Raw genomic sequence first — 17348 nt, forward strand, 5'->3', positions numbered from 1 at the left:
TCAGAAAGGAAAAATGGAGTATAGTGCAATATGCTGTTCTTGTGAAACAACCCAGTGCCTGGGACTGGTTTATTACAGGGTCACCCAGCAGAGAGCTACTGCTATTCCAACACTTCTTTTGGTGGAAAAGATAGATTTGTCAGGAACTGGGCGTCAGCGTGATTAAAATTATTTATGAATGTGTATGTTTTCTCCCCAGTCTATTTTGTCAGTCCTAATTAACCAGCGAAGCTACACTGTCATTGGTCAAACTTTCTATCAAAAAATGCAATCATAGTATGTGCTTAGTACAGCATAAACACTTTCCCCTCCCCCCACGGGATCCCAGTTCCTTCACTGATGTAACATCAATTATCTGGACTTAACATAGTAGAAATACATGGTGAGCATGAAGCATTTTCAGGATTTCATGTGTTATGTAGCACACTACATTTAAATTATATGAGACAGATTTATTTGATACTGCTCCTTTGTTCAGTGACCTCAATGATCAAATATTCTGATGTTAAATTAATTTTATTAAGTTCCTGTGCTTTCATGTGTAGCAGATATTTGTATTAAAACATCCTGCATCATAGAAATTAATGTTTTGGGGAAAGGAAGACTTAACATTTTGAGCAGTTTGTAGAAGATAACTGAAGCTTGAATCATCCAGGAATGTTTCAGATTCCTCACCAGGCAAATAAAGCCTTGACACTTTGTGTCTCTGTTCTGAGCAGGAGGAGAGGTAACTGGAAATATAGGTGTATTGGAGGGTTTGAATTTTTCATTTTCTACCTCATTGACCCAGGTCAGGAACCAGCTTGCTCCAGTGCAATTTGCTCAATATTTGTCACTGCATCTATCAGTGAATAAGCCCGTTAGCCGATCTTAATGATCACAGTGAAGCAGTTAATAGTGACATTTAAATTGTAAATGTCATTGACACCCTATGGAGCATATGGAATTGTTCATAAGCCTCATAGTTACTGGTTCAAACTGTATGGTTTTTAAATAAATAACAGGGGTGTCTAAATGACAGATATCTTTATTGCAGTGAACCACTGGGCTATCGAGTGTGATTTACATTTTAGGATTGTTATATCTGTTCTAAAAGAATGAAATAGGAAGTTTAAGTATCCACTTTTTGATTGTGAGACTATTTTCTGGTTATTCTTACTGTGTTTTCTGTCTGGGCAAATCCTAGAGAATTTCAATAAACTAGATCCAGGGGTCAGTAATGTTATGAACAGCAGTCGTTGTGAACGACCTGGCTTCTGCCATGGGCCTCTGAACTTCTCTCCTGTCCTTGCTCTATGCTGAAGGCAGCTTTGTCCTCCCTCATCCCCATACCCCAATGCAACCTCTGTTTACCCTTGCCACCAAGTGCCATTTCTTTCTGTGGTCAGTGGTGTTGGCAAGTGGCAAACTTAGGCAGTGAGGGTAAGCAGAGGCTGTAGTAATGGGACAAGAGAGCAGGTCTCAGTACAGAATAGGGAGGACTAAGGCAGTTGCCTTCTGGCTGCCATGGAGGGGATTCTTAACATGTAGCAGAAGAACGATAGAATCAGAAAGTTAGGGCTGGAAGGGACCTCAGGACATCATTTAGTCCAACCCTCTGCTCAAAGCAGGACCAACCCCAACTAGATCATCCCAGCCAAAGCTGCTTCTAGCTGGGTTTTGAAAATCTCCAAGGATGGAGCTTCTACCTCCTCTTTGGGTAACCTGTTCCAGTGTTTTACTACCCTCCTAGTGAGAAAATTCTTCCTGGTATCTAACTTAAACTTCCCTTGCTGCAACCTGAGACCAGTGCTCCATCTGTCAAATGACAGTGCAGAGTGGAGACAGTGCCCTGGTTGGCACATGCTGCTGGTGCCCTGTGGTACAGGCTGGATCTGGCCTTCTAGCTAGATCTGGCCCACATTCTATAGGTTACTGACCCCTGGGCTAGACAACAAGAGGGTTGGAAAAATATGGTTCCTAACTTTTAAAAGAGAAAAATGTAGGAAGGCTTTTTGAGTGAATTTCTGCCCTGATTTATATCCTACTGAATATAATAAGGTTGGGTAGGAAGTAGGTCAGGATGCAATTTATGAGAACCTTTAAACTAAACCTGAGGAGAGAGAGACAGCTCAATAGCTGCACCTCATATGGAGTGTTGTTTGTTGTAAGTACATAATTTTGCTACGTCCGAATCTCTAAGTCCCTTCTGAAAGAAAAGGGAATTCTGCTGAACTGTGAAGATTGTAATTTTGACTTACTTAACATTAGTCTAAAGGACATAGTTGGCAGCAAATGGGGTGGGTTCCTTTAACAGCCCTTCAGTGACAAGCACGGAAAGTGAATGCAGCAGGTAAGGTAATTAGATTCAATTGCTATGTGAATTATGTGTCTGTTACACTGAAAACTGATTTAAATTGTATACAGAAAGATTGGTAGAGTGGTCTTCTCTTGAGATTGGCAATAAAATTCACACTTTCAACAGCTGAAATAAATTACAAGCAAGTCTTGTTGCTTACCATATTAGTATCTTTTTTATGAAACCTCAACTACATATGTTAAATTATAATTTCTCTGCTGGGCAGGGTTTGAGTTGTTACTGAAAAAGAAACAGTAATTCAGTTTGACACCTGTGCCTTAAATGGGCTGGGTCCTATGTACCTAAGGGACCATCTTTTCTCTTATGCTCCATGGTAATCCTCTAGGTCAGTTGAGAGCAATCTCCTACAACTACTAGCACTATGCCAAGTCTGTCTGGTGAAAATGCATGGGACCTCGTTCTCCACAGTTGCTCTGCAGCTCTGGAATTCCCCCATTTTCAGGTCCACCAGTGTCCAAGCCTGCCCATTTTTCAGAAACACTGCAAGACCTTCTTATTTAGGCAGTCATTTACCAAACAGAATTAGGATGAGTTGTTGTTCAGGGAGGTCTCTGTTTTATCTTCATGTTCTAGTTGCCTTCTAAATTATTTTGGTCCTCTTTTTGTTCTCTTCTTTTTAAGTTACTCCTTTTTTCTTATTGCAAGTTTCCCTGAGCTTTTGTTGGGTAGGTTGGCATACAAATAAATACATAAATATGTTATGTAGCCTACAGGGCTATGTAGAGAAAATGCAGTTAATGTTCTGTGCATGTAGGGTGGTTTAGGTTATTTATAACACAACCTCAGCAGGGAAATCTGAGGAATTGGGGGATCACACTAGAGACAAAGCAGCCTTAATAGGCTGCCCTGTCATACAATGTGTCTAGTATAGAAATAGGCAGGATGCTTCCAGAGTTGGATTCACACTTCTTTACAGTACTACCATGCACAATTACTGCTTTCTTTGGAAGGGCAGTTTATGTAGGACTGCATAGCCCATATTCCAGGGCTGGGGGTATACAGACACCACCTGGAAAAATAGGCTTCTTCAGAGCAGTGCTTCTCAAACCCTGGGTTGCAACCTAAAAGTGGGTCACAAGAATATTTCAAAGGGTTGTGAGCAAGTCACAGAAAAATGTGGGAAAGCGTGGGTTCCCCTTGCAGTCTGGCAGCCTTCCAACCTGCAAGGGGCTGCTTGGGGTGACTGGAGGTGGCAGGTGTGTGTGCATCTGTGTGCATGCACACATACACACACATGTGGCTGGCATACAACCAGGCAGGAGGGTGGGAGCAGCCCCAGCAGCTGCATGCAGGTGGACTTGTGGCTTGTCCTGGCGTATACAGGGTGGGGAGGGGTGCAGAAGGTGGGAAGAAGGTGGCCGTGTGACAAGGCTGAGGTGGGGGGGTTCCTGCCCCTGCAGTGGTGGGGGGGAAGGGGGAGCTGCAAGGCTGGGCTGGTGGCACCGGGGCTGGTGCCCATGGTCACAGGGGCAGGGCGGCTGGGAGACTCTACTCGGGGTGGGAGGGACCGTGACCAGTCTACCTGGTATGGTGCGAGAGCCCCAGACCAGGGTGTTGGGGTGCCACAGGTCACTCTTCCTCCAGCCCATGGCGAGACCGGACTTGCTACGCTGCTGCCTCATTAGCTGGAGCCACTGTGCAGGGACAGTTGCAGGTCCCCTCTGGCTTGGCCGGGGGGGCGGGGCAGGGGGCTGCAGGTTAGGAGTGAGGAGCACCAGCTTGGCCTGGAAGGGCAGGGGCCATGGGTCAGGCACCGGCAGGTCAGTGGGGTGTGGGTTAGGACAGGCCATCGATCTTTGCAAGTGGGTCCCAATATGAAGAAGGTTGAGAACCACTGCTCCAAAGTACTAGTTTTACATGCTACCCACTTTCCTTCCCCTTTTCTTTAGAGTTCTGATGTTAGGAACTGAGATGGCTCAGGAATGAATATTTCTTACAGCATTGGGACAATTGAAATAGACTCTGTTATCCAGAAGGTTCCTTGGGTTGTAATGAGTGGGTGGCCTTTTTATTTTTATTTATTTTTAAAGCCTACTTTTAAAAAATGAATAGTAAATTAAGCTGAAGTGTGGGCTGTTACCTAACTTAGCTGGTGGAGTATCTGGCACTGTTTGGAGTGAAAATCACTACCATCTGATGGCTGTAAAAGGACCACGTGTTCTGGTTTACTAAAAGATTCCTGGCTTATCATATGATGTTCCAGGGTCCTGAAACCTTTTGATACATTTGAAGCATCCTAAATTTTATTTTATCAATTAAAATAGGAGTTTTGTAATACCTATAAAATAATTATTCGAGTCTTATTGCTCTACTGAGTGGAATCTATAATATTTGTAAGGAACAAAAAGTCCAGTGGAATAAAGGTTTAGTGTGGTAAACAGTATTTGAAATGAGGAATTAAATGAAAATCAACTCTAGTAAAAAAAAATTTTAATGCTAACAATATGCTTTCAATTTTTCATGAAATTTTAAAATATGTATGTGTTGCTATTGCATTAGAAGCTGGCACTAGCAGTACTGCATTAAATGTTAAATGTACTTTTTGTCTCACGCATGACGATTTTCTAATGACAAAAATGGTCACCACAAAAGTGTTCCAGTTTTGGATTTTGAAAGTATGGTTAGCTCTCCTCTGAAATGTATTGCTGAGCTCAGTCCTGTTTCTGCTGGAAGGTGGATCTTTCAAGCTGCACCCCAGTTAACAAGAGTCAGTACAAGTGCCAGCACGAGCAGATGAACTCAAGACAGAACTGGCAACAAGATTATGCATTTTTTGGTCTGCCTTGGAAATGTTAGTTGAACAGTGTGAATGAAATATGTATTAATGGAGTGCTTTTACCAGTGCCTTTTTGAGCACTCAACTTATTTTAAGACAAAAAAATCACTTGTGTATAAAAACAGTTGATTTTATCTGGTTTCTTCCTCCTTTTAAGCATGTTTGGAGGTCTACAGTTTCTTTTTTCTTTATTTTTGCCTATTATTGAGGGCCTCATTTGCAATGTCTTCTTGTGACAGAAGGGAGGGATAGGCATAGTTGTGTCCAGAATCTGTGAAATTCTTGCCATTGTGAAAAAGAACTTGCTATCATTATTTTAAGGGACTTTTGTCACTTCTGCAGTCTTTTCCTCCTCCATAGATCATTCAGAGTAGAGGCAAGTGATTTATATTTGAGGAGTAATTAATATTTCTTCACAGAACAACCCCTGGACTGTTGAGGTGATCTCTGTTTCTTGTCTGTGTCATGGCAAAGATGGTTACCACTTTCTGTTGAAATCGAAAGGTAAAGTAGGAAAGCCTACTTTGAGTTTTGATTCAGACAACACACCCATATATAATCCTGTCTATTGATTATGTGTATGTTTATGCTAACATGTATGCAATGGGAGCTGGTTCCTCAGGCACTTCTGAAAATCCCATTAGGTGCTTCTCTGTATCTTTTAGTCCTGAGTATCTGTAAAAATCTGGACCTGGATGACTTGCAGATGCACATGTTTTCATTGCAGACTCATTTCTGGAGCTTTCCCTATTTCCATTGGTTTAATTTTTATACTCGCTGTGTATCAGAAATAGTTTTGCTGAACAGTATGAGGCATGCATCCCAAAATACCAGGTAAAAAATAATAACCTCATTTGCTGTCTGTACACCTCTGTGATTTGAAATCAGTACTGTTTAATACAGGTTGATAGTACATACCCAGTACTGAAAAGTTGAACTTGGGTGATTGATATCAAGCAGATTTTTTGTGCGTTTGTTTTTGGTAAGGATAGTGGTATCTGCTATCTTCAATGTGTATTCATTCTTCCAGTGTTGGTTAAAATGTTTAATGGCTGGGGTGCTTCTCTGAAGATTAATTTACTCAAGCTGCCTAACTGGATGGTGTGTTTTCTATGACATAGGGAATCCAGAACACAGTTGTTTCTCTTGCTGTCCAAGGCTAATTTTTGGTACCATTTTTGCATTAAATATGAACTACATTCTGTTCCATAAACATCACCATATGTACATCACCAGTTGCTATGCAACAATGCTATTTGTGCTTCCAGTCATTTTGTCTTATCTTTGTCATCAGCTATCACAGTTGTAATTTTTTTTGTGGGGGGAGGGAGGACTTGGGGAGATTCTTCGTTTTTGCATATATTTCACTGTGCTGCACTTAGCAAATTTTGACTATACTGTTAAGTCTTATTGGATGACAAATTATGGATTATTTCAGATTAAAATTGTCGTTTCTGAGCCTCCTATAGGCAGGTACCACAGTGCAAGAAAGCAACAGAATTTGAGCCAATTTTGGCTAAAAAATTGGAAGGTGTTTTGTTTAAATATCAGTGCATTCTTCTGAATGTGAGTAAAAAATTAATTTCCTTCCTGGTTTTATAGCCCTACACATTATTTTCTGCAATCAGGTAGCTCAGAAATACTGACTTTAAATTTAACAAAAAATTAGTACAAATAGGAATATATACTGCAAGCATACTATGCCAGGTGGTGGCTCACTGACATACTGCCCTGCCCTGCGAATTCCCAAGCTGCAAACAGTGGCTGCATTTGTGAGGCAGTGCAGGTAGGCTGATTAGCACAGGTGAATACTGGTGCGATCTGCATATCTAGAAGGGTTGAAGTCCCTTTTAAAAGAGGAACAATTCAAGGAAGTAAAGAATCAAGTTATCAAGACCAAACTGTCCAGGTTCTTACATGGCATCTGTCACTGTGGCTTCTGAATTCCTGCTTATAGTGACTTGAATAGGCCAGATTTTTCCTGTGGAAGAAATGCTGTTTATTGGTGAACATTCATAGTACAAAGAATTCCAGCATTAACACCACAAACTGGCTGCCCTAGGGCTCTCTTTCTAAAAGACATTCAGAGTTATGATTGATTCTGTTAGTCTCACCTGCAGTCAGCAAAAAGCTATACCTGTTAACATCTTTCCTGTTTAGTTCTGAGACGGTCTGTCACCTCTTAAGACTCTCCAGCAATGACTCCAAGCTTTCTGAATTGTAGCCTTCCCTACCCTTGTCTTTTACCATGTCAGTTAGATCTCTCTCATTCTCTCCTCCCAACTTTTTCTCCACGCTGTTCCCTTTGTGGAAGTCCTTTCCTGAACTGGTATGGGAAGTTACATCTGTAGCAGAGATTCTTAATTGTGTACCCACCGAAATTAATATTCACAACTTGTGCTTTGTGTTTGATATTCTAAGAAAACTAGAGATGACATTTTTATTTAAAATGTATTAGATTCAGAGAACTATGTCATGAAGGCAGTGCTGCTAACATCTCTATTTAAATTTAAGTGTCCAGCAAAATCTTAATTTTTCAAATGTTGTCTTATGTCCTTATTTCCAGTCTAACTGGACTGTTTGGTTATTAGATTTTTGACGTAAATGTTGTTGCTGAACAAAAGAACTTCCAATTTTTCAAAAGAATTGCTACCTTATTCAAAGCTTGCGTGTTTCTTGATGCACATCTCACCCCCCCACCCCCTCCTCCTGACGCTTTGAGGTGCCTGTATCCTTACGATCTTAGCCTTTATATATCTTATGGATTGACTGTGGAGCACTAGCAGCAGGAAAAGAAATAGTATTGGCAACTGCCTGATCAAAAGAACTAGGAGCAGCAGTAGTTTTTCTGTTCTCTTTCTCGTTATTGCAGATTCCAAAATATTTGCAATATCAGAGATTCAAAATATGCTTTTCGAACTAGCTTAAGTACAGGTTGCATTTTGACAGGTGATATGATCACACACATTATTGTGACATGCAGTCCATAACAAATTGCAGCTGCTAACATAGTCTTCCTTGTTCAATAAAATAGGGGTGATATTTACTTATCTGCATTGTATTGATATTGTGATTATTTATGCATGTTTATATAATAGCTTGAGTTCAGTTTGCTGTCGGGGTAAGATACTAATTTGTTCTAATTTTGTTATTTGTAGCTAGAGTGTCTAGAACCTTGGATAAGCAGGCCTTTTAATTCTTGCATAATTTTGCCTAAGAGACTTTAAGGTTGTAAAGTGCAAATTAACCAAAGTGCTGGTTCCTTCAATGTTTTTGTGAAGTTCTTCTTTTAGAAAAGTGTTCTCCCTCTCCCTTTTCCATAAGAATGCTTATGAAAAACATATGTCCTGATTAAAACAAATTGCCTAATTTATAATAATGATGAACATTTTTGTAAGACTTGGTTTCTAATTCAACTTTTGCTGCTGAGGGTAAATTCTGTAGTATCGGTATACTGCAGGCAAACATTCTCCTCCCATTGGTAGAACTAGTTATCCCCTTATCTAGAATCTGTGACATCTCTAAAAATGTTGCATACCTGAAATTTGTGACCTTTTTTATACAGTTAACTGAATAGCAAATATGGTGGTTGAGAAACAGCTTGTAGTGCAGCTTTCTTGAAAATGTTGGGGGTTTTGGATATTAAAATGATCAAATAGCTTTCTACAATGACTTACTATTTTGCAATCCAGTTAGGGATAACTATTCATGGTATGTCCATATAGGTCTTCAATATTTTTTGAGCTTTCAGACATGGTGGCAAATAAGTTGCAACTAAATTATGGTATTGCTTTAATGTATGTGTACGGTCATATATCATTTATGTTAAAAGGAACTTACGAACAGGAAAAGTCATACTTTTATGCATGAGACTGGCAAGAAGCAGTTTCCAAAAAAGGTTTTGTTGAGAGACTGTTTTTCTAGTTCTGTTACTCCTCAGTTTCTCAGTGCTTAGAAATGCTAAATAATAAAACCAGATGAACTAAAAAATTGTGCTCTAAGCTATCTCAATAATACACTCTTTGCTGTAAGTAAATGATCTGTAATGATGGCTAGGGCATGTCTGTTGAATTGAGTAGCTAAGGACAAATACCTCTTATTGCTGTGACAGTATTTCTTATTTTTATATAGACTATTTATTACTCAGTCCTGGAAGATGCTTGAGGGAACTGAGGACAAGGGAAATAATTCAGTCAGTTTTCAGGCTGCAGTGCTTTTATGCAGGTAGAAATATATCTTTACAGAATTAGAGTAATTTAAGGCTCGATACAGTCAAATACGTTCACTTTTGTCTCTTGCAAGACTGTGGATTTGTGGTCTGTGACAAACAGATGAGCGGATAGAGAATTGGACTGGGAGTCTGGGGACATGTGTTCTGTTCCATGTTCTGCTTTGGACCTGCCTGGTAACTTTTTCAGCAAGTCTCTTAAATGTTCTGCTGCTTCTTCCTCTTGCTTTGTTTATTTTGATTGTAAGCTTTGTGAAGCAGATACTCTTGTTGTGCATATATACTGTATGTATCATTGCAAAGCCTGACATACAGAAAATCAGACAGCCATGGAAGCCTACAGTAAATCCAGAGAATTTATATCCAGGTTGTTCACACCTTGCTTAGTTTGCATTGGATGGCTGAATTAAAGTCAGAGCTGCATCCTTTGAAGTAAAAGCCGCAGCAAACAACTGGAGAACCTCAGCGGTCCCATGCAGGTGTTTGCTGCAGCTCTACATACCATACCCCTGGCTAGTTGGCAAACCTTCATCTTTGCAGGTGGATTAGGAAACTAACTCTGTGAAGGATCCCATATCTACTGATGTTAAATTAACACATTTGTAGGTAGTACTAAACTGAAAAAAGCTGGAACAGACTGTTCTTAGATATGATTGCCTCATACTAATTAGCGCACACTCTCAGCACTCATGTTCTTGGCCTTTTTAAACTGTCTGCAGCAGGACAATACACTTCTACAAACTATAAGCAAACTTAAATTGGTTTAGATGCCCCACTCTACAAACTGCATCAAGGCAAGCTTTAAGAAGAACTGCCTTTTTCCTTTTCCTTGAAAATTAGGTGAGTTCGGCTAGTGAAGTATAAGGCTGCTATTAGTTCAACTACTGATTCCACATGGTCAGATGCCTGAACCAATGGAAGACCCTATGAGCTGATGGACTGGGGTTCTTCTGTGTAGAATCTGTTATATGCCTGAGCCCCAAATGACTCTTGTTGTCTTCTATGAGAACAGCCCCTTTAGAAACGTAGATATTAAGCTTTAAGAAAGTGACACCCATAGCTATCCTTTTCTTTATGCTTTTTTTTTTCCTTTTTGCCTTTTTAAAGTCGCTTTTAGATGCAATTTTTGTTGTATTCCAAGATAACTGAAATATTATTGACCTTGTTTTACAGAATGCCAGCCAGAAGAAAAATCTGAGAGCAATGCTGGTGAGTGTTGAATACGACTCCTTTGTTACACTTGAGAAGTGATTTACATCTACAAAGCAGGGCTATCAAACCATTAAAAAATGTGATTGTGATTAGTTGTGCGATTTTAAAAAATTAATCACAGTTAATTGCAATTTTAATTGCACAGCTAAAAACTCAAAACAATGTGCAGAAAAACTCAAAATTATGCAGGTACTTTGTATGGTTGGGGGGTAGGTGCAGGGTGTGGAGGGTGGGGGGTGTATGTGTGGGGTTTGGAGCCTGAGGAGGGTGGGTCCCCGCACTCCCTGGCAGGATGCAAGGTACTGTGGGTCAGGAGTGAGGGACAGCAGTGAGGCTGGGAAGGCTGTGACTTGGGAGTGAAGGGCACATGCACATGCACACGCACAGACTGGGGCGGGTTATGGGACGGAGCAGCGGGAGGCTTGTCCAGGGATGTGGGGGAACATGTCTTCCTCCCCTGGGGGTGAGGAATTGGGGCACATGCCCCCGATTTGTGTGTGAGGGAGAGGTGGGTTGTCCACTGCAGGCTGAGGCTCTGCGCCCTGCTGCTTTTGCCTCAGGAGCTGCGGTATGCCATGTTGGGCCTCCTGCAGCTGGGCAGGCAGGGAATGCAAGTGTGGCCAGTGTGCGACTTCCAGGGCAAAGGCAGCAGGGCGCAGAGCCTTAGCCCATAACGGGCAGCCCACCTCTGCTGCATATACAAATCAGCGAGTAGGTGCCCCACATGCCTCCCCCAGGAATGTGCACAGTGGTGGGGAGGCATGTTCCCCCATGCCCCTGGATGAACCTCCCAGGGCCCCATTCACCCCAGCCCTGCCCCACTCCTTCCCTCACTGCGGGGGTCTTGATGTGCCCCCCCCCCTCCTTCCCTCTCCCCCTGCCTCTCCCCCTCCACAGACTTACTGGCACAGTAAACATGCCAGTACACGCAGCCTGCAGGCTGCAGCTGCTCGTGTGTCTGTGTGTCTGCGTACATTCCCCCCACTCCTGCTGCAGCTACGTGGAGCCTGTCCCCGGGCTGCCTTGTGGTCCTCTGTGCTGCCACTGCTGCCCTGCTGCGCAGCCCAGAGATGGCGGAATGGAGCCTGGTCTCGGGCTCCAAAACCATGTGCGCGATTAACTGTGATTAAAATAATGCAAAAACTGATTAATGCATTAAACGCTCACATTAACTGTGATTAATTGAAAGCCCTACTACAAAATTATCTTTATTTTTGCTTTTTCAAGTTTAGTTTTAATTTGCCTTTTATTTTAAAGATTTGTTCATGGTTCTTTGAGGATAGAGCAACATAAAACTGAAAAATCGCTTAATAAACTGATTCACTGTTACAATGAGAAATTTAAATTATTCATAGGTTTTATTAAAAATAAAAAATGAACAAGGAGAGGAAGAATAGTAAACCTTAAAGAAAGAGAGATACATTCTAAGGATTACTATGTCTTATTTGAGTACTTTTGTTCTGTTTTGTAGGCTTATTGGTTCAGTTAGTTTAAGTTTGTATCTCTTGACCAGAAGGTAATTGTTCTGCTTGATTTCCAAAATATATGATATTTAGTTTTACAAATTAACAGATAAGAAAGGTTGTATTGTGTTTAATTCAATTTTGTGTATATAATGGCTGTGCAAAGCATGTAGCTGTTGTTGAGGAGTTGTGAAAAGGCAAAAATGATTCTAGATTGGCAATGAGGTAGTTGGTCCAAAATAGCTTATTGAAGACAGTAAAAGATCAGCACTGATGTTACAATCAGTTTAGATTAGTGGAGCACACATTAATGATTTTTGCTAAATAAAACTACAAGGAAAAGAATCTTAGGATAAGACATGTCAAGCAGTTATTAGCATGTATTTATGTTGCATGTTAAAACGAAGTGCAAAGAGATACGTTTAGAGGGAAAGGTGTAGGGGTGCACCGAAAGAGATTTTTTGGGCTGATAATGATAGCTGATATTTAAGGAGGCATATCAGCTGATACTGATATGATTTCCCATACAGCTGCCACCAGCTGGTATGTCTGGTATGGTGGATGGGAAGGAGGGAGGGAAGGTGCGTTGGGCGGGGTGGGAGGCAGGTCAATGCCCCTGCGGTGAGGGAGGGGGCAGGGGCAGGCACTGCCCAGGTGGGGGTCAGAGCCATGGTTTGTGTGGGGGCAGCAGCTCCTGGCACTGCTTGCACCCTGGGAGGGCACGGGGCAGGGGGGGGTGCCCCTTGGATCTGTGTGGGGCAGGGCAGGCTGCAGCCAGGGCTGTGCTCTTCTCAGTGGGGGCTGGGCTCGGAGTGGGTGCCAATGGCACTGGGAGGATCCTGCATCCACCCCAAATTTTGCCACCGCTCTGTTCCCAGCCCCACCACTGCCAGATGCCTGGCACAGCCCTGACTCAACACCCCACCTCCATCCACGCACTGGGAAGATCAGGGGCTGTGTTGGGTGGCTGGTGGCAGCAGCACTGGGTGGGAGTGGTGGCAAAATTTGGGGTGGATGCAGTATCCTCCCAGTGCCACCGGCACCTGCTCCGAGCCCAGTCCCTGCCGAGAAGAGCCCTGCACAGCTCCGGCTGCAGTCCACCCCGCCCCGTGCAGATCCAGGGAGCACATGACCCCTGCTCCCACCATGCCCTCCTGGGGCACAAGCAGTGGCAGGAGCTGCCTCCTCCATGCCCCACCCCATGAGCCACGGCTCTGCCCCCCCGCCCCGCCTGAGCAGCACCTGCCCCTTCCCTCACTGTGCGGGGCACTGATCTTCTGCGCCCCCATGCCCCTTCCCTCCCCTTGCACCACACTGGACTTACCAGCTGGAGGCAGCTCTTCACACTGCCGGCTGTGCTTCTCACTGCCCGAGTGCTGTGCTTCGGCTGCACGCAGCACAGGCATTTATCGGCCCCATCGGACCGATATCCAATACGGCCAGTTTTCTTTATATTGGTACCGATCCAATATCAGACTGATGTATCGGTGTACCTCTAAAAAGGTGGGCTCCTCATTCAATTTCTACTTCTAAGGAACTATTTGAATCACTTTTCATTGCTACTGGAAAGTTCTGTATATAAAGACAGTTTTTTTCCCTAGTTGTAGGATATATATATAGTTCATATGAGAGCTATAGTTGAAACAGTACAGTATTTGTGCATTTACTAAAAGGTAGAGTAATGTAGCAGAAATGAAGGTGCATGTTTCAGTTAGCTCTGATTTACTCCCAAAAAATGGATTGCCAAGAAATGAACTCTTGTAATGATTTTATTAAATTCACTACATGCTTGTATAGGGTTTATGTTGCTGGAGTTTCCAAATGGTCACATAATATCATGATTATGGTACGCTGAATGTTGTTTAGTTTTAAAAAATACTGTTAATTTTAAAAAAAGTTTCTGGCCCATAACAGCTACAACTTCAGTGCATTAAAACTGGAGAATGATTTATTTCACATACAAAGTACGGTAAAAGTTCTATTATCTGGCAAACCTCGGGAATGGGGGATTCCAGTTCATCAAATGTGTATTGTCTGGTGCACTCCCCAGCATCAGTGTGCTGGGGGACAGGGAGGGGCGCCCTGCACAGGCTGCTTTGCCCTGCTCAGGCTGCTTGTCCCTGGGCTGTGTGCTGAAGAAGTGGCAAGAACTCTGCTTGCAGTGGCAGCGAAACCCAGAAGTGGTACTTCCGGTTTCGCTTTTGCCGCATCCCTCGGATGCCGATTAATAGTTTTCCGGCTAATAAAGTGCTGGTTAACGCAGCTTTTGCTGTATATATTTACAAAAAGAAGTAAATGGGTATTAATGACAGTACTTGAGAACTTGGGGAAGAAGGTTTCGGGACTCCGTTAAAATACCTCTCCATAGTTTGTTATGTCTTCTAAGAGCAAGCGTTGCTTATGATGTATACACATTAAGTACAAGATGGCGTATGGTGGCGTTTAGTAACGGACAGGATTTGCAATGGATTTGGAAAGATTGGTTTCTTCCTTTTTTCCTTGGAAACTACTATAACCTCAAGACCAATATTAACTGTTCAGAATGATTCATCGGAATATAGTTGTTCACACATCTCCTTAATGTTATATAGATCTCTTCTTAGTGTTCTAATATTTGACATTTATTTGCATCATATCTTAGTTTTAAAGGCTGCTGAAAGAGTGTGTATATCCATTTGGTGTCTGGGTATGGCTGATACTTTGTATTGGAGGGGATTTGATTTCTTTCTGCAGTGAGCTGATTAAAATGCTTTTTGTTAAGGTAGACTGACTATATCAAAAGAATTCTGACTAGTGCTTAGAAATATTTTAGTTTAGAAGGGACTTGTATGAAATCCAAAGTGTGTTTCTAGTTGGAAATTTCAGAGGATTGCTTGTTAAAGCATATTCATTCTAATTGCTGTTTTACTCTTGTATTTTTAACTGACACGATTTCACTTCTGTGAAAGATGAGTTGCTGGAGGTGAATATTTTCAACTACATGAGACCCAAGATTCACTGCTTTCAGATGCTATATGTAAACTGGTTCTTGAGAAAATAACTGCCCAAATAGTTCAGAAATGTAGTGTTTGGTGTGTTCTCTAATGTTATTGTAGGTGTTTTTCTTAGCTCTATTGCAGTCAGATTAGGAGGAAAGAAAAACATATTTCATGCTTCTGCAGTTCGTACCTCTTGTTTTTATTGTCTCTGTCAACACGAGTGCCTTGTGTGACTTGCTCCTGATAACCACATGCTTACACTGTCAACCAGGGCAATAGATTTTAGAAAAGCCCACTATGCGTTTGTTGTGCCTTGTTGTTTGTATTATGGTAATGCTGAAATGCCTAAATTAGGGATGGGAGCCTCATTATACTAGGCATTGGTAGGCAATTTAATGAAAAGATGTTCCATACCCAAAGAGCCAGAGAGCTGATGGATCAGACAAATTGATGGGGGTGGTGAGAGCTAAAGCTCTAAATGCTAACTCTAGGAATTGGCTATACCACTGTTTTAAAGAGAACTCTTCTCAATGACCTATTTATTTGGTTAACATTTATTTCACCAAGAAATCATGGCATTAACACAACGTTTACAAACTGCATTTTGAGTAATTCAACTTATTATAGTTTCATAGTTTTAGGGTCGGAAGGGACCTAATAGATCTTCTAGCCCGACCCCCCGCCAGGGCGGGAGAACAACAAAAGAACCCTAAACAAAAAACGGGACTCAAATGAGTCCAGCCAGGTAGGTATCCAGCCTCTTCTTAAAGATCCCCAGGGTAGGGGCCAGCACCACCTCCCTTGGAAGTTGGTTCCAGCTCCTAGCCGCCCTAACTGTGAAGTAGTTTTTTCGGATGTCCAATCTGTACCTCCTCTCCATCAACTTGTGCCCATTACTCCTTGTTATGCCAGCGGGGGCTAGGGGAAACAGCGTCTCTCCCAAACCCTTCTGGTTCCCCCTAGTGAGTTTATAGACGGTCACCAGGTCCCCCCTCAGCCTTCTCTTGTGGAGGCTGAATAGGTTCAGGTCCCGCAGTCTCTCACTGTAGGGTCTGCCCTGTTGTCCCCGGATCATGCGGGTGGCCCTCCTCTGGACCCTCTCCATGTTGTCCACATCCCTCCTGAAATGGGGCGCACAGAACTGGACACAATACTCCAGCTGCGGCCTGACCAGCGTCGCATAGAGGGGGAGGATCACCTCCCTGGCTCTACTCGAGATGCACCTGTGGATGCACGACAAGGTCCGGTTAGCCCTGCCAACCATGACCTCGCATTGTCGGCCCATGTTCATCTTGGAGTCAATAATGACACCAAGATCCCTTTCCGCCTCCGTGCTCTCAAGTAGGGAGTTCCCCATCGTATAAGTGTGCTGCTGGTTCCTACTACCCAAGTGCAGCACCCTGCACTTGTCCGTATTGAAACACATCCTGTTCCTGTTTGCCCACCCCTGTAACCTATCCAGATCCTTCTGCAATCTCTCTCTCCCTGCTAGCGTGCTCACCTCCCCCCAAATTTTGGTGTCATCAGCGAATTTAAACAGGTTGCTTTCCACCCCAACATCAAGATCGCTGATGAAGAAATTGAACAGCGCAGGCCCCAGGACCGAGCCCTGGGGGACTCCACTACCCACCTCCCCCCAAGTCGAGTATGATCCATCCACCACCACCCTCTGAGTGCGACCCTTCAGCCAATCTGCAATCCATCTGACTGTGTAGGCATCTATGCCACAGTCGCCTAGTTTATTAATTAGGATGGGGTGAGAGACGGTGTCAAAGGCCTTGCTGAAGTCCAGAAAGACTACATCCACCGCGACACCTGCGTCCATGGCCTTTGTGACCTGATCATAAAAGGCAATCAGGTTGGTCTGACATGATCTCCCCCTAATAAATCCATGCTGATTGCCCCTGAGCATCATTTCTGATGCCGGCCCATCACAAATGTGCTCCTTGATGATCTTCTCAAAGAGCTTCCCCAGGATTGAGGTAAGACTGACGGGCCTATAATTGCCCGGGTCCTCCCTTTTCCCTTTTTTGAAGATGGGGACCACATTAGCTACCTTCCAATCGTCTGGCACCTGGCCCAAGCACCACGATCGCTCGTAGAGCCGTGCCAGGGGCCCTGCAATAACCCCAGCTAGCTCCCTCAGCACCCTGGGGTGGAGAGCATCCAGACCCGCTGACTTGAACGCGTCCAGCCCCTCCAGAAGCTCTCTAACCCGGTCCTCCCCAACCTGAGGTCTGAAGGCGATCCCCTCGCGTCCGGCTTCTATCACAGCAGGGAAGTCCCGGTCCCTGCACAAGAAAACTTGTATAGTAGAGAAGTGGTTCACCAT

General features: G+C 43.2%; 1 protein-coding gene across 1 annotated transcript in view; it reads left to right on the top strand.

The window, feature by feature from the left end:
- Nucleotides 1–17348, top strand: part of GTF2F2 (general transcription factor IIF subunit 2) — a 148397-nt gene that overhangs the window by 5618 nt on the left and 125431 nt on the right. The window contains exon 5 of the mRNA XM_014527919.2: nt 10537–10572. Coding sequence (XP_014383405.1) covers nt 10537–10572 — 36 coding nt within the window. The remainder of the gene's footprint in view (nt 1–10536; nt 10573–17348) is intronic.

This window comes from Alligator sinensis, unplaced genomic scaffold, assembly GCF_000455745.1.
Source record: "Alligator sinensis unplaced genomic scaffold, ASM45574v1 scaffold59_1, whole genome shotgun sequence".
Lineage (NCBI taxonomy): Eukaryota > Metazoa > Chordata > Crocodylia > Alligatoridae > Alligator > Alligator sinensis.